The sequence below is a fragment of the Lepidochelys kempii genome, chromosome 7 (genome assembly GCF_965140285.1).
Source record: "Lepidochelys kempii isolate rLepKem1 chromosome 7, rLepKem1.hap1, whole genome shotgun sequence".
In the NCBI taxonomy this organism is placed as follows: Eukaryota; Metazoa; Chordata; order Testudines; family Cheloniidae; genus Lepidochelys; species Lepidochelys kempii.
This window is the reverse complement of record NC_136386.1, coordinates 64418896-64439363: the sequence shown is the minus strand read 5'-3', so window position 1 is coordinate 64439363 and position 20468 is coordinate 64418896. Positions and strand designations below refer to the sequence as shown.

Genomic DNA, 20468 nt, shown 5'->3' with positions numbered 1-20468 from the left:
TTAAATACATTTTTCTCCGATGTCTTTCATGTTTCAGAATAGTGGCAGTCTGTAGGATTTAGGAAGATTTGGCATGATTAGTAAGACTTTCACTTTTATGCTTTTTCTCTGCCTGGAGGATATTTTATAAATATCTTTGTAGTACTAAGACAAAAATTGTATGATCATGTCTTAACTTGCATATTCTTTCCTCCATGCCTGTAACAGTATTTAGCACTTAGATGGTACTTTACATCTTCAAAGTATTATACAAACATTAAATAATCCTCATGACAAAGCTGTCACTTGGAGAAATAAGTATTAGCTCCATCTTACGGATGGGAAACCAAGAGAGAGAATATGGTCTTGTCTTCACTTCATAACTGTCTCACAATAGAACTGTAATAGGTCACTGTAAAGAAGGACAAGTCAATGTTCAATGATGTGTCAGCTACTCGTGATTAAACCGTGCTAGTGTTCAGGTTCACTATGACTATCTGACAGGATGCTGAACACATCTTGTCCTTGTTCTAACACTGTAAAATTCTGTTATGAAGACAAGGCCTAAGTGATTTGCTCATGATCACACAGCAAGTCGGTTTAAGAGTGGAGATTGGAATTCAGGAACCTCTTGACTCTGAGCCTAGTATGCCATCTCCTAGACCAACCTACCTCTCTGCATTGACAAAATTCATACTGACAGTCAATTCAATGCTAAGGCATTTTTCTTCCCAGTAACCTGTAACATCATATTGTGGGATTGGCCCATTGCTGAATCAGAGGGAACGGGGTCCTCTGCTGAATCCCCAGCATACACACAATGTTTTTAAAGTGCTGATCCCAAAGGGAAGTAATAAGATTTGTTCCATGACATCTTCTTAAGCCAACCCTCATTTACTTCACTGGTTTCAAATAGATGATCATCCTGTGAGGTAAACAATATTGTTCCTCAGTGCACTTTTTAGTATTGCTTTAACTAAAGCAGTTTTAAATGAGTTGTTCAATTTAACCTGGGGGATATCAGCTTCAGTGCCCAGTATTCGGAAGAGTCTTTGAAGGCAGTGAAGAAGATAACAGCAATTTTCTACCTTCACACTAAACAGTAACCTGCCTTACATAAGACTGAAAAGCAAAGCACTACTAATTGTCCCTATGGAAAATAGGGATCCCATCGCAAAGAGACTGAAAGTAGTACAGATAACTTCTCCTGACACGTTCAACTGGCACTGAATGTTGGAATCCAACACCATATGTCACCATCCTGCCAACACAGTAGTTCAAATTCAAGATATTACCATGTGGAGCAGGCCTTTTGGGGGGAGTGGGGGGGGGGGATTATTTCCTATTTTCATGACTTAATTCATGTTTTCGGCTTTTGCTCTACAAGTAAGATTTAGCAGACGGGGGAGGGAGGGGGGAAGAGATGAGTACAGATCTGAGTATAATCAGTCCCTCCAGCTTGTACCATAAAACTGAGGAAATTAAAGGGACACTGTCAAATTATGAAGGGCCAAATGGTAGATTCTGTAATTTAAATAAGAAACTTGTTTGTTGCTATTACTTAAGTACAGACTGTGCTCAGAGCTTTGTATGGCTCGGAAGACACATGGGCTCTACCTCCAAAATGTTATGATCTAAACGCAATATAAAGTCCAATAATAATAGGTTTATGTTTCATACCAGACTAATTTTGTTCCCCAAGTTGATTGAAATGCAAACAGAAAATAAAAAATGGTATAAATGGTGTAAATGGTATAAAGTTCTTGCATTTTGACTTATGCTAGGTGCAATCAGTAACACTGTTAAAGATTGCCTTTTGTAAAATCCTTCCAGTTCTGAATGGGATTGTTCCAATTGCCCACATATCTGAATATATTTAAAGGGCCCAGTCTGTTCCCATTGATGTCAATGGAGCTTTGCCATTGTCTCCAGTGGGAACATGACTTAGCCATGTACAGTAGCATTGTGTAGAGGTTAGACCGTCTGGGAATCAGAACTATTGGTTTTCCCACTGGCTCACTGTGTAACCTTGTGCAGGTCTCTTAATATCTCGGTGCTCCATTTTCCCTGTTTATAAAATTGGGACAGTGGTTCTTTACCAACATGTTTCTGATGTGCTTCAAGATCTTCAGATTGGAAATGCTATATACTGCATTGTAAATGCATAGTATTGGGTATTATTATGCATATATCAGTCCTTATGGCATACAAGCATATAGTTCTTTATAGCACATAGGTATTTATGGCATCTTTTGCATGCAAAGAATTTGAAATACAACTATGCACATTCTTCTGGACAAAGACGAAGTATTTCTATATGTCACCATGAAAAGGGAGTTTAAGAAAGCGCACTTTCTGATATCAGTGGTTTGTGAAAGTCACATCAGCTTGAAGGAATTTATGGAAAATTGTTGGATTCCACAAGGAAGTAAGATCACAAATTAGTAATATTTTAAAGAGCATTTTTTAAGCTAAGCCATTAGGTGGGAACCAAGTTGAACAAAAACCCCTTTTGTGACTATCCACAACAAGTCTGCCTGAGAGAGCTAATGCTGCCAGTTTCCAGTACTCTTGCTTTACAGCTAAAGACAATTTTTTTATTCAGTACTATAGTTGTCATTAACTCAGGATTAGTTGAAGGTCGGGGTTTTTTTCCATTTCATTGGAACAAAATCCTATAAGAGTTGGCTGATTTATGTGACCCTTGGCTTCAGTATACAAGCTTTAACCAGAAGACGAGACATGTACTTCAGTCAAAGGAACAATTGGAATAACAATCGATGCATCTCAGGCATGTGGTACAAATGTCTCCGTTCTTCTACCAGGGTAAACTGTTCTTTCCCACTGGGAAGCAGCAGCCTTGTGGATTTCAGTGTGAGGGGTTTCTCCATTTATTCTTCCTTGGTGTGTCTGAAAGAAGCTTATGTGGTAATATCCAGATAGAAGATGGCTTTTAAGCTCTGATACATCACAAATCGGATGAGCTTCTGCACTGCCTGCCTGCCTGCCTGCCACTCTGATTTGGCTTTGCACTTGATGATGTTTCCTGTTTATTTTTAGGGGGTGTGTGAATTTGAGTGGGGTAGGGATTCATTCTGTTCGTTTCATGTGAGCAAAGATGCATCTCAGTGACATGTTGAGTTGCTTTTTGATGACAACGTGCAAAGGAGAATCTTGCATTGTCTTCTGACCAACAAAACTGATCTGCTTCTAGAGAGAAGTGGTATTAAAGAAAGAACTTTTCTCATCAGTCTCTCCCATTTGGTACTGAATTAGAAAAAGGAAGGGTAAAGATATACTTATCTTTGCTATTAGGGCATGCAGTGAATGGAGAGTGGAATACAGTTTTGACTACGCTCAGCCTTTACTGACTCTGAAGCTCCTTAGTCATGATACCCAGCAAGATATTAGTCTACCACAACCCCACGGGGGGCACTCAGACTGAGACTTTCAGAACAACCAGGCGGCGTAAAAAATCTCTAGGAGAACTGTTCCAAAATGGATACCGGGTCAAAGGTGGACATAGTGTCCCTGAAAAGGATGAACACCACACTTTTCGGCACTCCTTGGTGTCTTGCTATAGGGTCGGCACCTACTGGGGTAAGGTCTAGCTTTCTGCTTGAAAACTCTAGTCTGGATGATTTTTCTGTGATCCTGCACATGGTGCTAATATAATCCTTCCCTAAGGAGAAGCTTTTTATAATAATTTTTCAACTTCAAGTAGTGAATTTGCAAGGCTACAGATTTTAGTTAGCTTCCAGCAGAAATACCCTTCTTAAAGGCCCATTATGCAATATGCATTTCTGCATGAGATGTAAAATGCTGCCTGTAAAGGGGTTAAGTGTTCATCTGAAAATGACTTTTAATGCACTCCAAAACTGTTTAGAGACAGGATGTAATATTCTGCAATAAGGGAGTTATTTGGCAATTATTCTGGTTATTATTAAAATTGCCCTTATTGTTTTAATGGGCATGAGTGTAGGGAAAGAAGACTTCAGATGTGTGCATCAGAGAGCTTTAATAAAGAATTTTGTGTTGCACTGTCTGAAAAACACTGATGTACAACCTTTGCAGATTTAGGACTATCTAATGCTCTTGATTCAATATTTCCGCTGTGGGTCGTAAGCAGTAGATTTTCCATGTATAGGCAAAATATTTTGGGTCTGTCTTTTTATTGCTTTTGTTGTTGTTAGTTCCATCTTTGCTCCCATGGAAGAGCAGACCCTGGGTGTACCTACCCCCACTCTATTGTTCCTTTTTCTCCATATCACAGTTCTTTGTTCTCTTTTTGACCCCCAACCTCCAGGGAGGATCCTGTGTGATTCTGCAGAGCCAGGTGGGAGATTCAGGATTTGGGGAACCTATCTAGAGGCTTTGCATCCTGGAAAAGCTCAATACCCAGAGGGAGGCTAGTCTCTGAGGTTCACGGTCATTGTGTTATATAATATTCAGACCAGATTATATCTGGTTCTCCAGAGAGGAGTTCTTGAGTTTTGAGTGTTGAATAAAATATCTATATCTAGTATTGGTCATATACTGGATAGAATTAGTTATTGGTTAATATATTTGATGATTAATTAATTTCATTGAAAATATTATTCAGCTTATTCTAGAGCTGGTCAAATATTGGAAAAAATATGTAATTCTTTTGATGAATAAGAGCATACCTGGATATTTAGTATTTGACCAGTGTCAGAAATAAAATGGCAAACCTTGTGAGAACACTAATAACCATATAGTTAAAAAACCACAAACATGAAAACTTCTGGAGGAAGCTTAGATTATACTGAAGGCACAACTCAGTTGTGAAACTCCTCAAAGTGTGAGAAGCAGGAAATGGAAGTGTTATGCCACGGTCTTGATGCTGTGGACTGAAGTAAATAGTGTGTCCCAATATATTTGGAAAACGATAATGCAAACTACAAAAAAAAAATACATGCATGAGAAAGGGAAAATGCAATACCTTGATAGAAAAATTATTTCATGACTGAGCTTGCAGTCTACATACAAACAAAATCTCATTGAAATAAATGGGTACCTGCAGAACATGGGAACGTCAGGGGGAGTTCGGCACCCCGCTCCCAATTGTGGCTTTTTCAAATCCCCTGACTAGTTTTTTATGCCAATGAATAGTTTATCTGTGGGGATTTCCCTGTGTTCTCCTTCGCAAATTACATTGATGCTGAAGAGGAGTTCCCTTTGTTGGGATTTGTAACCTTTGAGTAATCCTGATTGATATTGCTTACTAATCCTCTTGAAATCATTAATTTTGTAGAGCAGATTGCATCAGTGCTTGAATGACATGCAGAGAACGTTACATATACTGCATCTTTTAGAAATGTAATGGAGACTAAGACTTAAATTTATGCTGTTTGTTTTGCAAGAAAACTTTCTGGGGCAAATGTCTTTTTCTTTGCTAGTGAAACCACTTTGTATAACAGCCATGCATTTTCTATTTTAAAGTATCTGCCTTCCAGCTCTCAAGCCTAGATGCAGAGATCAAGGGGGTGTTGAGTACTCACATCTCACAGGAAGGGGCCCTTATGAGGTCTGGTATATCATCCACTGAAATCAATTGACAGACTCCCATTGGCTTCAATGGACTTTGAAGCAGTCCCTTTGTGATGCAGCAATTCGGTTTCCAAGCACACTGGACATATCACTGACGAAAACTTGAGTGCCTGGGACTTCACTGAAATGAATGGCTTATTTGGGACCAAAGCTCAGCCTCTAAGCAAATAGGTGAAGTGTGTATCTCCTATCAGAAAAAAGAGAATTCTCCCATGTCAGTTCTGGAGATTGAAAACTTTACTTATGGCCAGTTTTTTTTATTAAAGGCCTGTAATTTTGTGCAAATCTAACAATTGGATGTCTGCCTTCCATCCCTTACACCTGCTATTGGTGGCTTCTGTACAATTAGAGACTGTTTCAGGTTCCTTTGGAAATTTGGCCTCCAATGATTACTTTCCAAATGTGTATTTTAGTAATCAGTTTGAGAGATTAGTGGCCTGAATATTAAGGTGACTAGTGATTTTGTTGCTTCAGTTTTTGGGTTCCCAACTTCAGATAATTGGAAGGGCCCTGATTTTCAGAGAGGGGGAGAAAAGCACCTGCCCTCTAAAAATCAGGCTCCTTTTAAGGTTTCCTGAATTAGGGAATCAAAATCAATGGGCACTTTTGAAAATGTAGGCCAGGATAGCTGCATCTCTTATTACTTAGAATATTTAATTTATAATTGATTTTTATTCACTTCATTGTATTAAAAGCAGTCTAACTCCTGAACAACCTTTATAAAAACATGTAACATGCAAATATCTAATTTATCCAAACTAAAATATAGTCTTTCCCTCAATCCCATTAACCTACAACACACACTGTGTAAATACATACCCATCCAGTAAAAATAATAGAATGTAGCACTCACATAGTGCTTTAATCCTTCAAAGCTCTCTGCAAACAGCTGGTTAATCCTCACAACCACTCAGTTAGGTAGGCAAGTATCACTGCAGTCTACAGTAAGAAGGTATTCATGTGATTACTAGGTGCCCCAAGTGAGGAATTAGTACAGCTGAATCCAGATATTATTGGACTTGATGCAGGAACTACTGAAAGTCTGGCTTGATTATCACAATGGTTCCTTCTTCCCTAAAAACATATGAATCTGTGAACTTTGTCCTGGACATACCTCCAACTGGGAGAAGCCTGCAAAAACACCACAGTAGTCCACTTTACAGTTGGTGTCCCTGGTAGCCTAATCCTGCAGCCATTGCCTGTTTTAGAACTTTCAGTGAAGTATACAGTAGCTGCAGGACTGAAAGGCTCTTGGGTAAAACACTACCCAGGGGGTACAAATCCCTCATCCAAGAGAAGGATTTTTATTATTATATGTCTTTTGTGTCTTGAAGTGTGGTTCTCTTTGTAAAGTGGCATTGTGGAGTTCCATGTTTATTGCAGATCAGTGATTTCTGTGCTCAATTTACAACTCAAACAATGTTTATTTCTGGCCTTAGCCCTGCACGTTCATCCTGAGATCTGCAAGTCAGCTGGGTTCTTTCCATCTAGCACATCATCACCGTCATTCTATTGTAAAAGTTCTGACGGCCAAAATATGCCCCGAGTTGATGTATGTACAACCCCTCTTGTGATCAGTAATTTGGTGCACGTGGAATTGCTTGGAGTATAGGGCTTGTCTGTATTAGAAATTGCACTGATTGATCATTATCCATTGATCGAATTAAACCTATGCAAATGTACACATACTTAAACTGGTTTAACCCTTGTTTAAATCAAGTTAGCTTATGTCAGTAAATTATCAATTTAAACAAAGCAGTTGAAGTGAGGATTATACCAGTTTAAATGTGTCAGTATTAGGAGCTTGCACAGTTTTAACTAGATGGATTTAAATTCAGTTTAGTTGAGCAATGCAGTTTTTCTAATGTAAAGAATCCTCTTAATGGTACACTAGAAGGAATAGAATCCAGTTCATACAATCTCTTGTGTTGGATCTGCAGGGTTGGGTGTTGTGAAAATCCTAAAGACTTAGTTTAATCAATAAAGTAAGCAGAGATCACTATGATTACACATAGAGAACAGATTTGTTGAGTAAGAAAATGCCAGTTTAACAGAGTCACTTTCTGGAGTAGATCTAGACCATCAGACCATAGGCTTTATGCATTGTGTCCTCTAGATAAGAGAGGTATTTTCAGATTTTTTTTTTAAAAAAGGGTAGGGAAAGATTAATCACAAATTATATTGCAGTAGATACCCTGTGTTTCTGCTCAAGTCAGCTCACATGTAGAAGACTCCAGCATAAAATTCAGCACTTGAATGAGGGAGAATGAATTGAAAGAAAAGCATTTGGACTACTCTTCTGGGTGATTTGAATCATTAGCTTCACCAGGCAGGATCAGGATCCAAATTAAATATCTGACACACAGAATCAATCTGAAATCAGAATGGCGTTTACTAAAATAAATAGTGATTTGACCTAAACAGAATATATAGAGATTATTCATCATACAAACAAGGCAATTTAGCAGTTATTCCATATTATGAAGTAATAAAATAACGCATCACTACACAGACAGAATAATTTCCCAGATAGTTTTTGTTAGGTAGGGCTACAAAAATTCCTGTTGTTATATGCAGAGCTGATACGGTTGTGGGGTAGCAAACTAGATTCCTTTCTGCTTGTTACATCTTTAGAAGTATTGTTAGCAATAAGTCCCTATTACAGAATCTTCATTACTGTTGATGTACAAGTCATAAAGAACACGGCTTGAATTTCAGATCCTTGGTGCATTTGTAGGGCTGACAGAGAAATCCTCTTTTTAACTATCGACTGAGAGAATTTGACATGGGATCAGCAAGACACAATAAATAGGAAGCATCATGTTACTGGTTTAATGCAGTTACTTTTCAGAGCTGAGTGGCACTTCATGGAGTTTTTGTATGCACCTGTTGCTGTGACTTAAATTAGACTTGTCATCAAATTAAAGCAAATGTAAGCAGAACAGGTTGTGCTGGGCCTGGACTGATCATAAGCTGATTTTTTTATTAAGGCACTGAGTAATTCAGCTCATTTTGTTTCTGACAACAGTCTCGGTACTATGGAATACTGATCAATGTGAGTAAAGGATTACTGTGTCCTCTCTCAAATGAGCATCTTTGATTGTGAGCACGCTTTTGGCATGTCATTAATACAGCACCAGTATGAAGTGGTCTATGGTCTCTCCCTTGAGGGCATACTCAGTTCATCATCTCCTTGCTAAACACAAGATGATGGTGACAATCATCTACTCAGGGCAAACTCATTTAATCTGAGTCTGCCTCTTAAAGTTCATTTCCAGCAGCTGCTGTTTGAAGTCTATTTGAAGAAAGGATTGAAACCTCTGAATTACTTCAGTCTTTCCAGATGCATGTAATTTAATGCACAGGCTAGAGCAGTTAATGCTCAAATGCTTTACATCCCCAAACACATTTACACACATACACCCCTTTCAACAGTAGTCATTTAAGAATGGGATTTCCCCTTTTTCTTTAGTCTCAGTTCAACTAGTTAATTCTACTATCAAGGGGTGCAATTCACTCTAATGCAGAGGAGCCAGGGATGGTCCTCCAGTCCATTTCAGCCCCATGATGAGTTATTTGCACACCCTCTGCATGTTGGCATTGGGCACTGGGATCCAGTGTAACCACCCCCACTGCAGGGAGTCGTTTTGAGTGCTGGGGTATGCAAGATCCGTCTGTGTTTGGTTCTGCACGCTCTGAGGCAAGTGCTGTCGGTGTTCTCAGCACTAGGTCCTTCAGACTGTACGCTTTGGTACATCCCCATAAACACTCAGAGTCTGATGAATGACAAATGGTTGTTTTATTAAAAGCTACCAGAAATAAATGTTGCTGTTACCGTAGACTTCAAGGTACAAACACAAGATGCACCAACAGTTCCTAACTCAGCATCTCATGGGAGTGGGCAGGTGGGGCTCCCCGAGCCTACTGTCAGGATTGCTGACTCCAGGCCACCCCTCTCCCAGAGGCAATCATTCATGGGCCTGAAGATGTCCCTGCCAGAGTTCAGTCCTTTTGTCCATCTTCTTCAGACTGGTCTGCACAGCCCTTCTTGTTTACAGGCCATTCCTGAGTACTCATCTGTTGTGACTGCTGCTGGCCCTTTTACCAGAAAAAGGCTGCTTCCCAGCCCAGCTGTCAGCCCTTCAGTCCCAGCTCCCAAACTGTCCAGTCTTCTCACCATAGTCAGCTGCCAGGATGCTGCCTCCAGCCTTCTGCTCCTGCTCCCTCCTGAACCAGGGCCTACTGACTCTGGCAGTCCTTCCTTTTCCTATTCTGGAAGGATTATAGAGCATTCAACTGGTTGGATGTTCACTGAAGAATTAATGAAGTGTCCAGAGGTGAGCCAACAGGTTCATTAGAAATGATTCCATGGATCTAGCAGCCCTAACACTCAATGCAAGTGAAGCAGATGAACACAGCAAGTGAAGCAGATTTCAGTCACTCTTCTAGCACATAGGCTATAGTTGTGACCATTGGTGTGGGGACTGTGATACATTTGGGGTCAAAATCCACAAGTCACTAATAAGAGGTTCTTTTACTCAGGTGTCTACTTGAATGTTTGGTGCAGGATATAAGATTGGTGAATCATAAAATTCTGGGATTGGAAGGGACCTAGAGAGGTCATCTACTCCAGTCCCCTGTACTCATGTGTAGTGTTTAGATGCTGCTTGTAATTATTAGAACTGGGAGTATTGGCTATTGAGAGTCTGAAAGGACAGGAAACAGGAAGGAAGGGGGAGGAGTTGAGGAGGTTGAGTGAGAGCTACCAAGGGTGCAGCAGCAGCTTGGTAAAGAGGTTTCCACTTTAAAACTAAAGTCCTGTTGAAGTTTGTTAGTACCTTGCCTGGTTGCTACAACATTCTGGTGATGAGGATGGATCTTCTGCCTCTGAACCCACCTGTACCCTTTCTGCAAAGCCCAAGTGAACCTCCAATTGTTTTTACTGCCTGGATCCATATGTTTGAGATTTATCTGCTTGCAATCAGTGCTACAGAGATTTCTGAAGTAAGAAAGCATGCTCTGCTAATCCACTGCCTTGGAGCAGAAGGGCAGCATATATTTTACAGTTTTCCCCTTGCAGATGATAAATATGAGACTGCACTCACTGCACCAAAGAACTTTTTTGTGCCAAAAGTGAATGTAGTAGCTAATCGCTACAGATTTTGCCAGTGTGAGCAGAAACCAGGGGAGACTATAATGCAGTGTATTGCTTTCTGAGGAGTTTGATTGTAACTTGTGACTTTGGGAATATGGCAGATGAGATGATTAGAGACCAGCTGTCAAGGTTCCTCCCCCACTCTGAACTCTAGGGTACAGATGTGGGGACCTGCATGAAAACCTCCTAAGTTTACTTTTACCAGCTTAGGTTAAAACTTCCCCAAGGTAGAAATTAATTTTATCCTTTGTCCTTGGAATATCCACTGCCACCACCAAACTCTAACTGGGTTTACTGGGAAACGTAGTTTGGACACGTCTTTCCCCCCAAAATCCTCCCAACCCTTGCACCGCACTTACTGGGAAAGGTTTGGTAAAAATCCTCACCAATTTGCATAGGTGACCACAGACCCAAACCCTTGGATCTGAGAACAATGAAAAAGCATTCAGTTTTCTTACAAGAAGACTTTTAATAGAAATAGAAGTAAATAGAAGTAAAGGAATCACCCCTGTAAAATCAGGATGGTAGATACCTTACATGTAGAATAGAGAATCTCTCTAGGCAAAACCTTAAGTTACAAAAAAGACACACAGACAGAAATAGTCATTCTATTCAGCACAATTCTTTTCTCAGCCATTTAAAGAAATCATAATCTAACACATACCTAGCTAGATTACTTACTAAAAGTTCTAAGACTCCATTCCTGGGCTATCCCCAGCAAAAGCAGTGTACCGACAGACACAGACCCTTTGTTTCTCTCCCTCCTCCCAGCTTTTGAAAGTATCTTGTCTCCTCATTGGTCATTTTGGTCAGGTGCCAGCGAGGTTACCTTTAGCTTCTTAACCCTTTACAGGTGAGAAGATTTTTCCCCTGGCCAGGAGGGATTTTAAAGGGGTTTACCCTTCCCTTTATATTTATGACACTAGCTCATTGAGAAAACAACCATGCTTCGTGTAAGAGAACGCTTACTTCTAGAACCACAACTTACACTAGAAAAAGCAATAACCATTGCTACTCAGATTGAGTCAGCTACAGCTGAAGCCAAAATAATGAACATGGATACAGGAGGCACAGTCCAGGCTGTGACTCCTTTGCAGAAAAGTTCACTTTTTGCTGCAGACAAACAATTACAAGAGGAAAACTAATAAAAAAACCCACCAAATCAGCAAATTCAAAATACAGTAAAAGCATGCTTTTGCTGTAGATCTCCACAACACCTTGCAAGCTACACAGGATGTCTGGCAAAAGTAGCTCAGTGCAATCATTACAAAAAGATTGGGCATTTTGTTAAAGTATGTTGCAGCAGCCAGTTCACTCAGCAGGTGCATGCAGTTACAATATCAGATGTTACTGTGTTGAGCATGGACAAAACCACTACTGCACATATTCCAGAACAAATAAAGTGCACTGTAAACATTTCCGCCATACCCTTGGGCAAATTGCACTCTATTCAGCTAATCCTAGAATATCAGGGTTGGAAGGGACCTCAGGAGGTCATCTAGTCCAACCTCCTGCTCAAAGGAGGACCAATCCCCAATTTTTGCCCCAGATCCCTAAATGGCCCACTCAAGGATTGAACTCACAACCCTGGGTTTAGCAGGCCAATGCTCAAACCACTGAGCTATCCCTCCGTCTTTGATTAGTAACTGGAGAAGTGCTGTAAGTGGGAGCGACAATAAGGTTTCCACTGTCCTGTCATCCTGATGTCCCAACTAAGGACTGGCCATACAACTCTTCTATACACCTTTCCCTTATACCCACACATGTTTGAGACCATATCTAATTAAATCTTAGTCTCCTTTCCATGTTTGGTATTCCGGGAGACCAATGTTGGGATTCCGGCTTGTATGGCCAGTTTATGTCAATGCATTTCACAATGTTTTTGACATGTAAACATGGGTTTGTTCCATGGATATATATTCCAAAAGCCCATACAACTCTGTCATTTTAAATTTAGTCTGTTATGTAGCCTTTGATTGATTGATTAAATTAATTTAGATTAATTAATTTAGAGTGCAGGAGGTTTGTTTACTTAAGTGGTTATGCAAATGTATTCTAGAAGATGAGATTGGTGAATCACACACAGACATAAGGACTTTATTTAGTACTTAAATACATGCAAGTAAAACAGAAATGCAATATAAGTTTAGGGAAACGATCATTATCCATACTCAGAAGCATCAGAGAAGGGAAAGATGTTAGGAAAAGTAAGTGGGAATGATGTTCCAGGTTTCCACCATCCTGTCATCCTAGTGTCCCAACCAGAGGCTGGTCTGACTGTATTTTTGTATCCCTTTTCCTTACTTCCCCCACACATTCAAGACCATATTTGTTTTAGGTCTCAGCCTCCTGCCCATGTTTGTCATTCCAGGGAACCATAATTAAAGTTCTGTTTTCTAGCATAAGATTCTTGCATCACAGATTTCCCAATATTTCCAACACATTAATACATTTAACAAAAATCCATTATTTCGAGCGTAAAATCCCCTTCTGTGGTTTTCTTGTTTATCACAAAATCTTATAACCTTTGGACAAGCACTGTAGGCTAAGAACAACAGTATCTAGGTCTCATACTTTCGTAAAGCCTATAACCGTAATTTTACATTTTTTTCCCTACTTGCATTACAGCCTTAATTATTTTTATTATCAACATCTGGAAGCATTTTCACTTTCCCTAATATTTGGATTATAGTTTGATTTTAAGCTTAAGCCTTCCAAGATATGTCTGGGGTCACAAGTCAATAGTTCCTTTGTTGTTGATTTGTTTATCACAAGATACATATTGTTAAATCTTATAATTCTAGGTCAAGCACTTATGTGAAAAATTTAGGCCTTCTGCTAACTTGCTAGCCTCTATTAGGCCTCAGATTTATTGCAAAGTCTATTTCCACTATTTATACATTTTGTTTTTTTACTTCTTATGTTAGAGCTTTAATATTAGCAATTTTAAGCATGTTAGGTTTTCCTAACATATACATTTTAGTTTAAACATCAGCGTAAACCTTCCAAGATCAGGAATCAAGGATCAACAGGGGTGTTTCACTATAGGCCCATGGTCTGGCTCCATTTTGGAGGATGTATTTATCCTCCCTAAATTGTTCTCATTAAGTGTGCTTCATGTAGGGGAATTTTATCTAAGGAAAATGATGATGTCCCAACTCAGTTTGAATGGTGAATCCCAAACTTTCAGCAGATGTGCAGGGTTTCAGAAGACGGCAATTTTTTATATAATTCAAAAATATTTTTGAATATTTATAACGTGTTTTTTCTCCTAAAATATCAGCAATTAATTTTTGTAAAAATCAAAATAAACAAACAGTTTAATTGGGAGCACTACTAGTAATACAGGTAGAAAGCTTTGGGTTCCATTCAGAAAGGCACTGAAAAGACTGGGTTTTCCCGTGCTTGTCCTTAATACCTGTACCTATTAATTCCAGAAATAATTAGCTGGAAATGTCGTCAGAGCAGGTTGCTTTAAAATTCCCTCCGTGCTTCCAGTCAGGGTAGTAATATATGTAGGATAGTCTGCCTTTTTATTATGATGGCACTTCCTGTCCTGGCTTCCGTTTGGAAGTGTAGCGATGCATGAAAAATAAACGTTGGCTGAGGAACCTAAACAGGTATTTCAGGACCTTTCTGAAAAGTTTGTTTTAGGGTTTTAGATTCAGGTCCACAGATGAGGAAATATCAGATGCCATGATGATAGTGTTATTTTTACCACATTATTAGCTGATACTAAATTTAAAATGTCAGTAAGGAAGATGCATAAGTTGACATTGCCCTAGGCCCAACCCTAGTGGTCAAACTTCCATATTAAGCAATTTTTATGTAACTCTTGCCCTACTGTGCAGTAAAAAAAAAAAAAAAAATCCTCAAAAGCCTTCCATTTAACTTTATAAGCTGTATATATAAAATACACAATGTACCTTTACTCATATGCCAAAGATCTTCAGCAAAATTGTTTACTACCAGCTTAAGACTCTCAGTAATTTAAGCCCTTAATCTTTTATGGTATTTTCTCTTGCACTCTCTCACTCTCTGTCTGGTTCTGCAGCTGTCTGAGAACTAAATTGCTGTTCAAGCAACCTGATTTCAACAACTCAATGCTATCTCTTTATAAATATTGTTACTTTTCTAAGAACCAAAGTTCAGTTATTTACTGTAATTGTAACCTGCTTGAAGGCAAATGCAGTAGTTTTACCTTTTTTTAAGCCACAGTAACTACATAACCCTGGCTGAAGTTTTAGAGTTTGGGGTGGGGATATGGAGCATTATAACCTAATAAAAGATTTTACGTCATTAAGAATTACCAATTTAATCAGGCCTACTAATGTCTAGGTTTTTGTTTTGTTTTTTTCCCCCAAAAATCAGGTTATCAGATCTCTTGCCCATAATCTCTTAGTTTTTTGCAAAGCACTGGGGGAGTTGTGAGCTTTCAGCAGTTGTATATCTATATTTGCAATAGTAAGTCATTCTAGAAGAGAGGAATATGGGCACTAAGACTACCAACTAACCACTAAGTAAGGTTTTTTCTCCTTAGCTCTACTTAGCTCTGAGGTAATCATAGCTGTTTAAATTTCCCACACTGTAACTTAGTACTTGAAGTATGCATTTCTGGTAGGGTATAGTAACAGATCTAAATTCAACTGAAAAAAGCTGGTCAAGATCTTGGGACTATTAAATATGGAAGAACACTTCAGAGGTATTTGACATTCAGTATGCTACATACCATTGATTTCATTGATTGTTACCATCGTAAGTCTGATGTTATAACAGTATGGGTCACTGTGCACTGGAGTTATGTCTGATTCTCTTTTTATGCAGGTTTAAGATTTTTAAGAGCCCTTAGACTGATACAGTTTTCAGAAATTTTGCAGTTTCTGAATATCCTAAAAACAAGGTAAGACTTTAATGCATACTTAACTTGTCTGTAGTCTGTCTTCTCCAGTTTATAGTCATAGTCACAGGTAATTTCTCCTTTCATAATGCCATTGGAATGAATGGAAGTTATGGTTTGAAGTTATGGTTTGAATAGCACAGACTGAAACTCAATTTTTTTATGTATGTGTACACATGCACATCTTTATATATAAATAAAATACCTTTTTGATTTTCTTTCTGTGATGTAATTTTCATTAAAGATACTAGACTCTAAGGCATGTTCATGAGTCAAGTCATGTTTGAGCCTCATCCACGCAGCTATCCATCTTTTAGTAAATGTGATTATTAGTTTAACTGGTGACTAGTTTCATTGGTGAACCTGCTGCATTGGTGAACTAAGTGCCTCCTAATATATGGTCTTATTTCTCATACAAATATAGGCATCTCTTGTTTTCTAAATTTCCATTGCATCCTGTATTTCTAATGAATGGTTTATCAATTTCAATGTCTCTTTTATATCATCTGTTGATATTTCACTTGATACATTTTTATACCTGTAATATACAAGGGACTGAGCAATTATAAATGTAAAGGCAGATCTACACATTGATTAAATAATCCACCCTTTCACATTCTGAATCCCTACTTTATTGCCTCATTAAATTAGAAATAACTTGCCCATCAAAACACCCAACAGGGAGATGGCAGTTTAGAGATGATCATTATGGTTCTTCATCATTATGAAAATCTTTGATTTCAAAAACATTTTTTACATTGATTTTTCCACTCTGGATATCTCATTCAGTTCATTGTCATAAATGTTCCTTTAGAAGGATGTTTAAAATACTTCAATTAACTAAAACATTGTTCTTATTTTAACTGCTTTTGTGTGGCTGAACATACTTGGTAAGGTAGGCAGAATGCACATTAGCTGCTACTATGCCCATTAGTTAATCACCTTGAAGCACCATGTGCCATGTTTCACAGCAGCAAAGGGATTAACTTTTTAACATGCATTAAAATACACCAGCTAAAGTATTGGTCTAATGTTCTAGTAATTATTTTTAAATGCTAGAAGTTCAGTTCCACATTAAAATCCCCCTTCTCTTTCCCTATTCATTCATCATCCTATATTTGAGGGTGTGTCACTCAGTTGAAGTTTATTACCCTTAATGAGCAATGAACCCATGTAAATCACCATACTGTTGGTGAGTAAATAGAACCTTCATGTGTACACACGTTCATGACAACCAGCATGCTCTGCAGCCCTTTAAACCTTAAAACTGTTCTCATTAGTCAGCCTTTCATATTGAAAGAGATCCTAAATGACCTAAAGAGATCTGCCTGGAACTGTGTGAGAGTATAGCAAATGTAGTTTTTCTTAAAATAATGAAACTAGTTTAATAAACATACAGAGAAACTACAGTCCTGTAGCCTTAAAATGCCACTGGTCCCGCAGGGAGAAAGTGTAATTGTTACAGAAACTCAGTGCTTCAAAATCTCCTTGCAAAACACAAAGGGTCTTATCCAAAGCCCACTGAAGTCAGTAGAAAGACTCGCACTGACTTCAGTAGGCTTTGGATAAAGGTTCAAATCCCCTTCAGGAGTGGTGGAATTTTAAGGCTCCAGAACAGTAAGTGAAGGGGAGATGCATTAATTAAATGTGTTCCATTTAAAGCTGGCTTAGGACTTGACCCCTTTGTTCATAATAACATTTGTCTGGTGCCAAACTTTACTCCCAAATTAGGTGCTCATCATCTTTGTAATTATTTACATGAATATGCAGACATTCGTAAATCTCCTGATTACTATAAAGCCCTTCAAATCCAGCTTACTTATGTGGCTGCCTTTGTTTTACTCAGTTGATTAACCCAAACTGGTTTATCACTAAACAATTCATTTAATTTAAAAATCATCAAAGGCCTCAAAATAAATTGTTTCATGTGTCCTGCCTTATTCTTGAGCATACAGTAATCAGGCACATCTGATATCTCATAAATATCTGATAAACCCAAAGACAATTTAATAGTATAAAATACTACTGGTGTCCAAAAAGTATCATTTTATAAAATTTGTGGGCCAAACTGGAATAAATGGGTATTATTTTATTGACTTCAATGCAGTTGCCTTCAGTTATACTAGACCTGAAATTAGACCTGGAAGCTTTAGTGGTGGTGGTGATGGTGGATAGAATGTGCAAAATTAACCCCAAAACCTAAAAACAAAAGAAGAAAGAGGGAGGAAAATGTATTTGATAAGCATTATGAATAATAATGGAACAAAATTTACTCACCATGCACTTAAGTATAACTTGTAACCAGACACATCTAGCATAAAAGCCCATTGTGATAGGCCACACATCTGTTGTCATAATAGCAGAAAAAAAAATTGTGTGGAATTCTAGCCAGCACCAACAAATGCTATTTCCATCAGCGATGCTCATAGGTGCTATATATCAAAATTATTATGTAAATAAAATCAAATGTGGAAAAAGAAAGATTTTCATAATATTTTTTCGTCTTTCAGATGAGATGTAAAACCAAGGTGCTGACCACTTGTGGTTACTAATATCCTTTAGCACTTTTTCAAGAGTTAGAACAGTTAACTCACTGAATTCCTGTTTTGATTAAATACATTCTGCCTACATAAGTTTTAATAGAAGTTTGTTATATACAGAGGTGTTCCTCACTTTCTGCCCTAAGCTGTGATTTAGAACTGTATGCTGTAAAACAGCTGCTGCATTCTGTCATGCAGATGACTTCACTTCAGCCACAGGTGAAGTGTTTCCTGGATAGAGAGCTGTAAAATATTGTAGGATCCTATATTATGCTTCTGTAGACATTTTAAAGTATTGTTGTTCATCTCTGAATATGAAGGCCAAATATTGTTGAAGCCAGTGAGAAATGCATGCACACGTAGCAGCTGATTTGCAAAATAAGCCAAATATCAAAAGTCTCAGGATAGAGCCTGAAATGTTCAGCTGCAATAATAAATACAATTTATCATTATCAACACTGAAATAATTGTATTTTAAACATTAACTTTTTGGATTATTTAAACAATTCTGAATGTATTATTTCATATTCCTCTCTTAAAAGTGATCCATGCTTGTGTGAAGAATGCTGTAAACAAATAACATAAGGGGCCATTTTAGTATGTTGTGTGTTGAGTAGCAACATCTATTGACAAATATGGTGTAATACTGATGGGTTATGCAGCACATCCCTTCTTCTCTATCTCATGTGCAAAGACAGTGCCTGTAATATTTGGTCTTGCTGGGGAGGAAGAGAATTCTCCTCCCTTGGACAATATGATTGACTTTAACCCCTAAATTAAAATTACTGCCTGCAAGGTTTTATTTTCTAAATACAAAGTCAGAGAGAGACGCTGAGTGAATGTAGCAATTGAAGGACTAGGATTAAAGGAACAAATCTCATTCATACCGTCAGCAGAAGGGCCATTCATAATACTGTGATCCACAGAGAGCACTTTACAAATGGAAAGGGAGTATATTAAACAGGTAGTTGCTGGGTGTTGTGTAAGTATACGAACATTTAAAAAATGCCTAACTGTTCTTTAGCAGACCCTCTATGGATGCAGAAAGAGTTTACAGCCGACTAGTGTAAACTGAACCTCTAGGAGGCTAACCATGTCCCATATTAATTTAAAGTTTATGTATTTACCTATGAAATGTAATATATCTTTTTCAGAATTGTTAATTTTTTTCTCCCATGTTTTAGAAGATTGAATATAGTTAGGTTTTTCCCTTCACCTTTTTATACAAGGTTGCAATAGAACTACAGGGCTTTAGGCAAGCCTCACAATAAGGGATTTTGCACAGATGTTGGAAAGAGCTTAAAGAGCAGGAAAATGTTTGTGACTAATCTTTCATCTATATTTAGTCTCTGACAGAAAGACAAGGGTATTTCATAAAGGACAGACAAGGTACAATTATGAATAAACATGCAAAAAAATAAAATAGACCTAAAGAAGAATCAAAGCAATTCTTCAATACCAGTTGTTGTTGTTGTTTGTTGTTTTATTTATTTATTTTATTTATTTGTATAAAGATAGCACCTGGAGGCAGGTTGACATATTATTGCATTATTGAGAAGCTTTCCCTCTCCCTAAAATTCATGGATAAGCAATATTCAGACTTTGATAATGAAGCACTGCATCCTTATGAAAGATGCCTTTTGGTTAAATTTAAGGACACAGAGATTTGAATCCTATGTTATGATCAAACATAACCACCGATAGGATAGGATGTGATATGATATAATGTGATATGATATAATATAATATATTAACCATCTACCTACTCCAGTTGGACAACTCATGTACTTAAAGTTATCCGCATGCTGGATTGGGGTGTCAATCTATTTCAGAGTATGTATTGCTCAAAGACGTTCAGACAGCTGAATATGAAGGTACTTGGCAAACTGAGTGACAAGCATTTGACCGATCAGTAAATCACATTGTTGAATACATTATCTTCTACCAGTGTGGAAGTTACTCTTAAAATAAAAAACACTAACAGTACTTTCACCCTCTTTTCTTTAAAAAGAGTTTTGAATTTAATTATAAAACAAAAAACAGATGTATAAAATATATTTACAAATAAGTGTAAAAACCAAACCTTACACCAGAGGTTCTCAACCTGTTTACCATTGTGAGCTGCATATGTTCTATGTGTTATGCAGGCCACATCCACACAATATATATACTACTAGGGTGACCAGATGTCCCGATTTTATAGGGACAGTCCCGATATTTGGGGCTTTGTCTTATATAGGTGCCTATTACCCCCCACTCCCTGTCCTGATTTTTCACACTTGCTGTCTGGTCACCCTGTATACTAACTGTAGGGCCCTGAGGATGG

The 20468-nt window shown here is 38.0% G+C and overlaps 1 protein-coding gene across 26 annotated transcripts in view; it reads left to right on the top strand.

The window, feature by feature from the left end:
• KCNMA1 (potassium calcium-activated channel subfamily M alpha 1) overlaps positions 1–20468 on the top strand; it is an 851468-nt gene that overhangs the window by 595108 nt on the left and 235892 nt on the right. For all 26 annotated transcript variants that reach the window (XM_073353218.2, XM_073353215.2, XM_073353216.2 and 23 more), the window contains exon 6: positions 15530–15605. In XM_073353218.2, coding sequence (XP_073209319.1) covers positions 15530–15605 — 76 coding nt within the window. The remainder of the gene's footprint in view (positions 1–15529; positions 15606–20468) is intronic.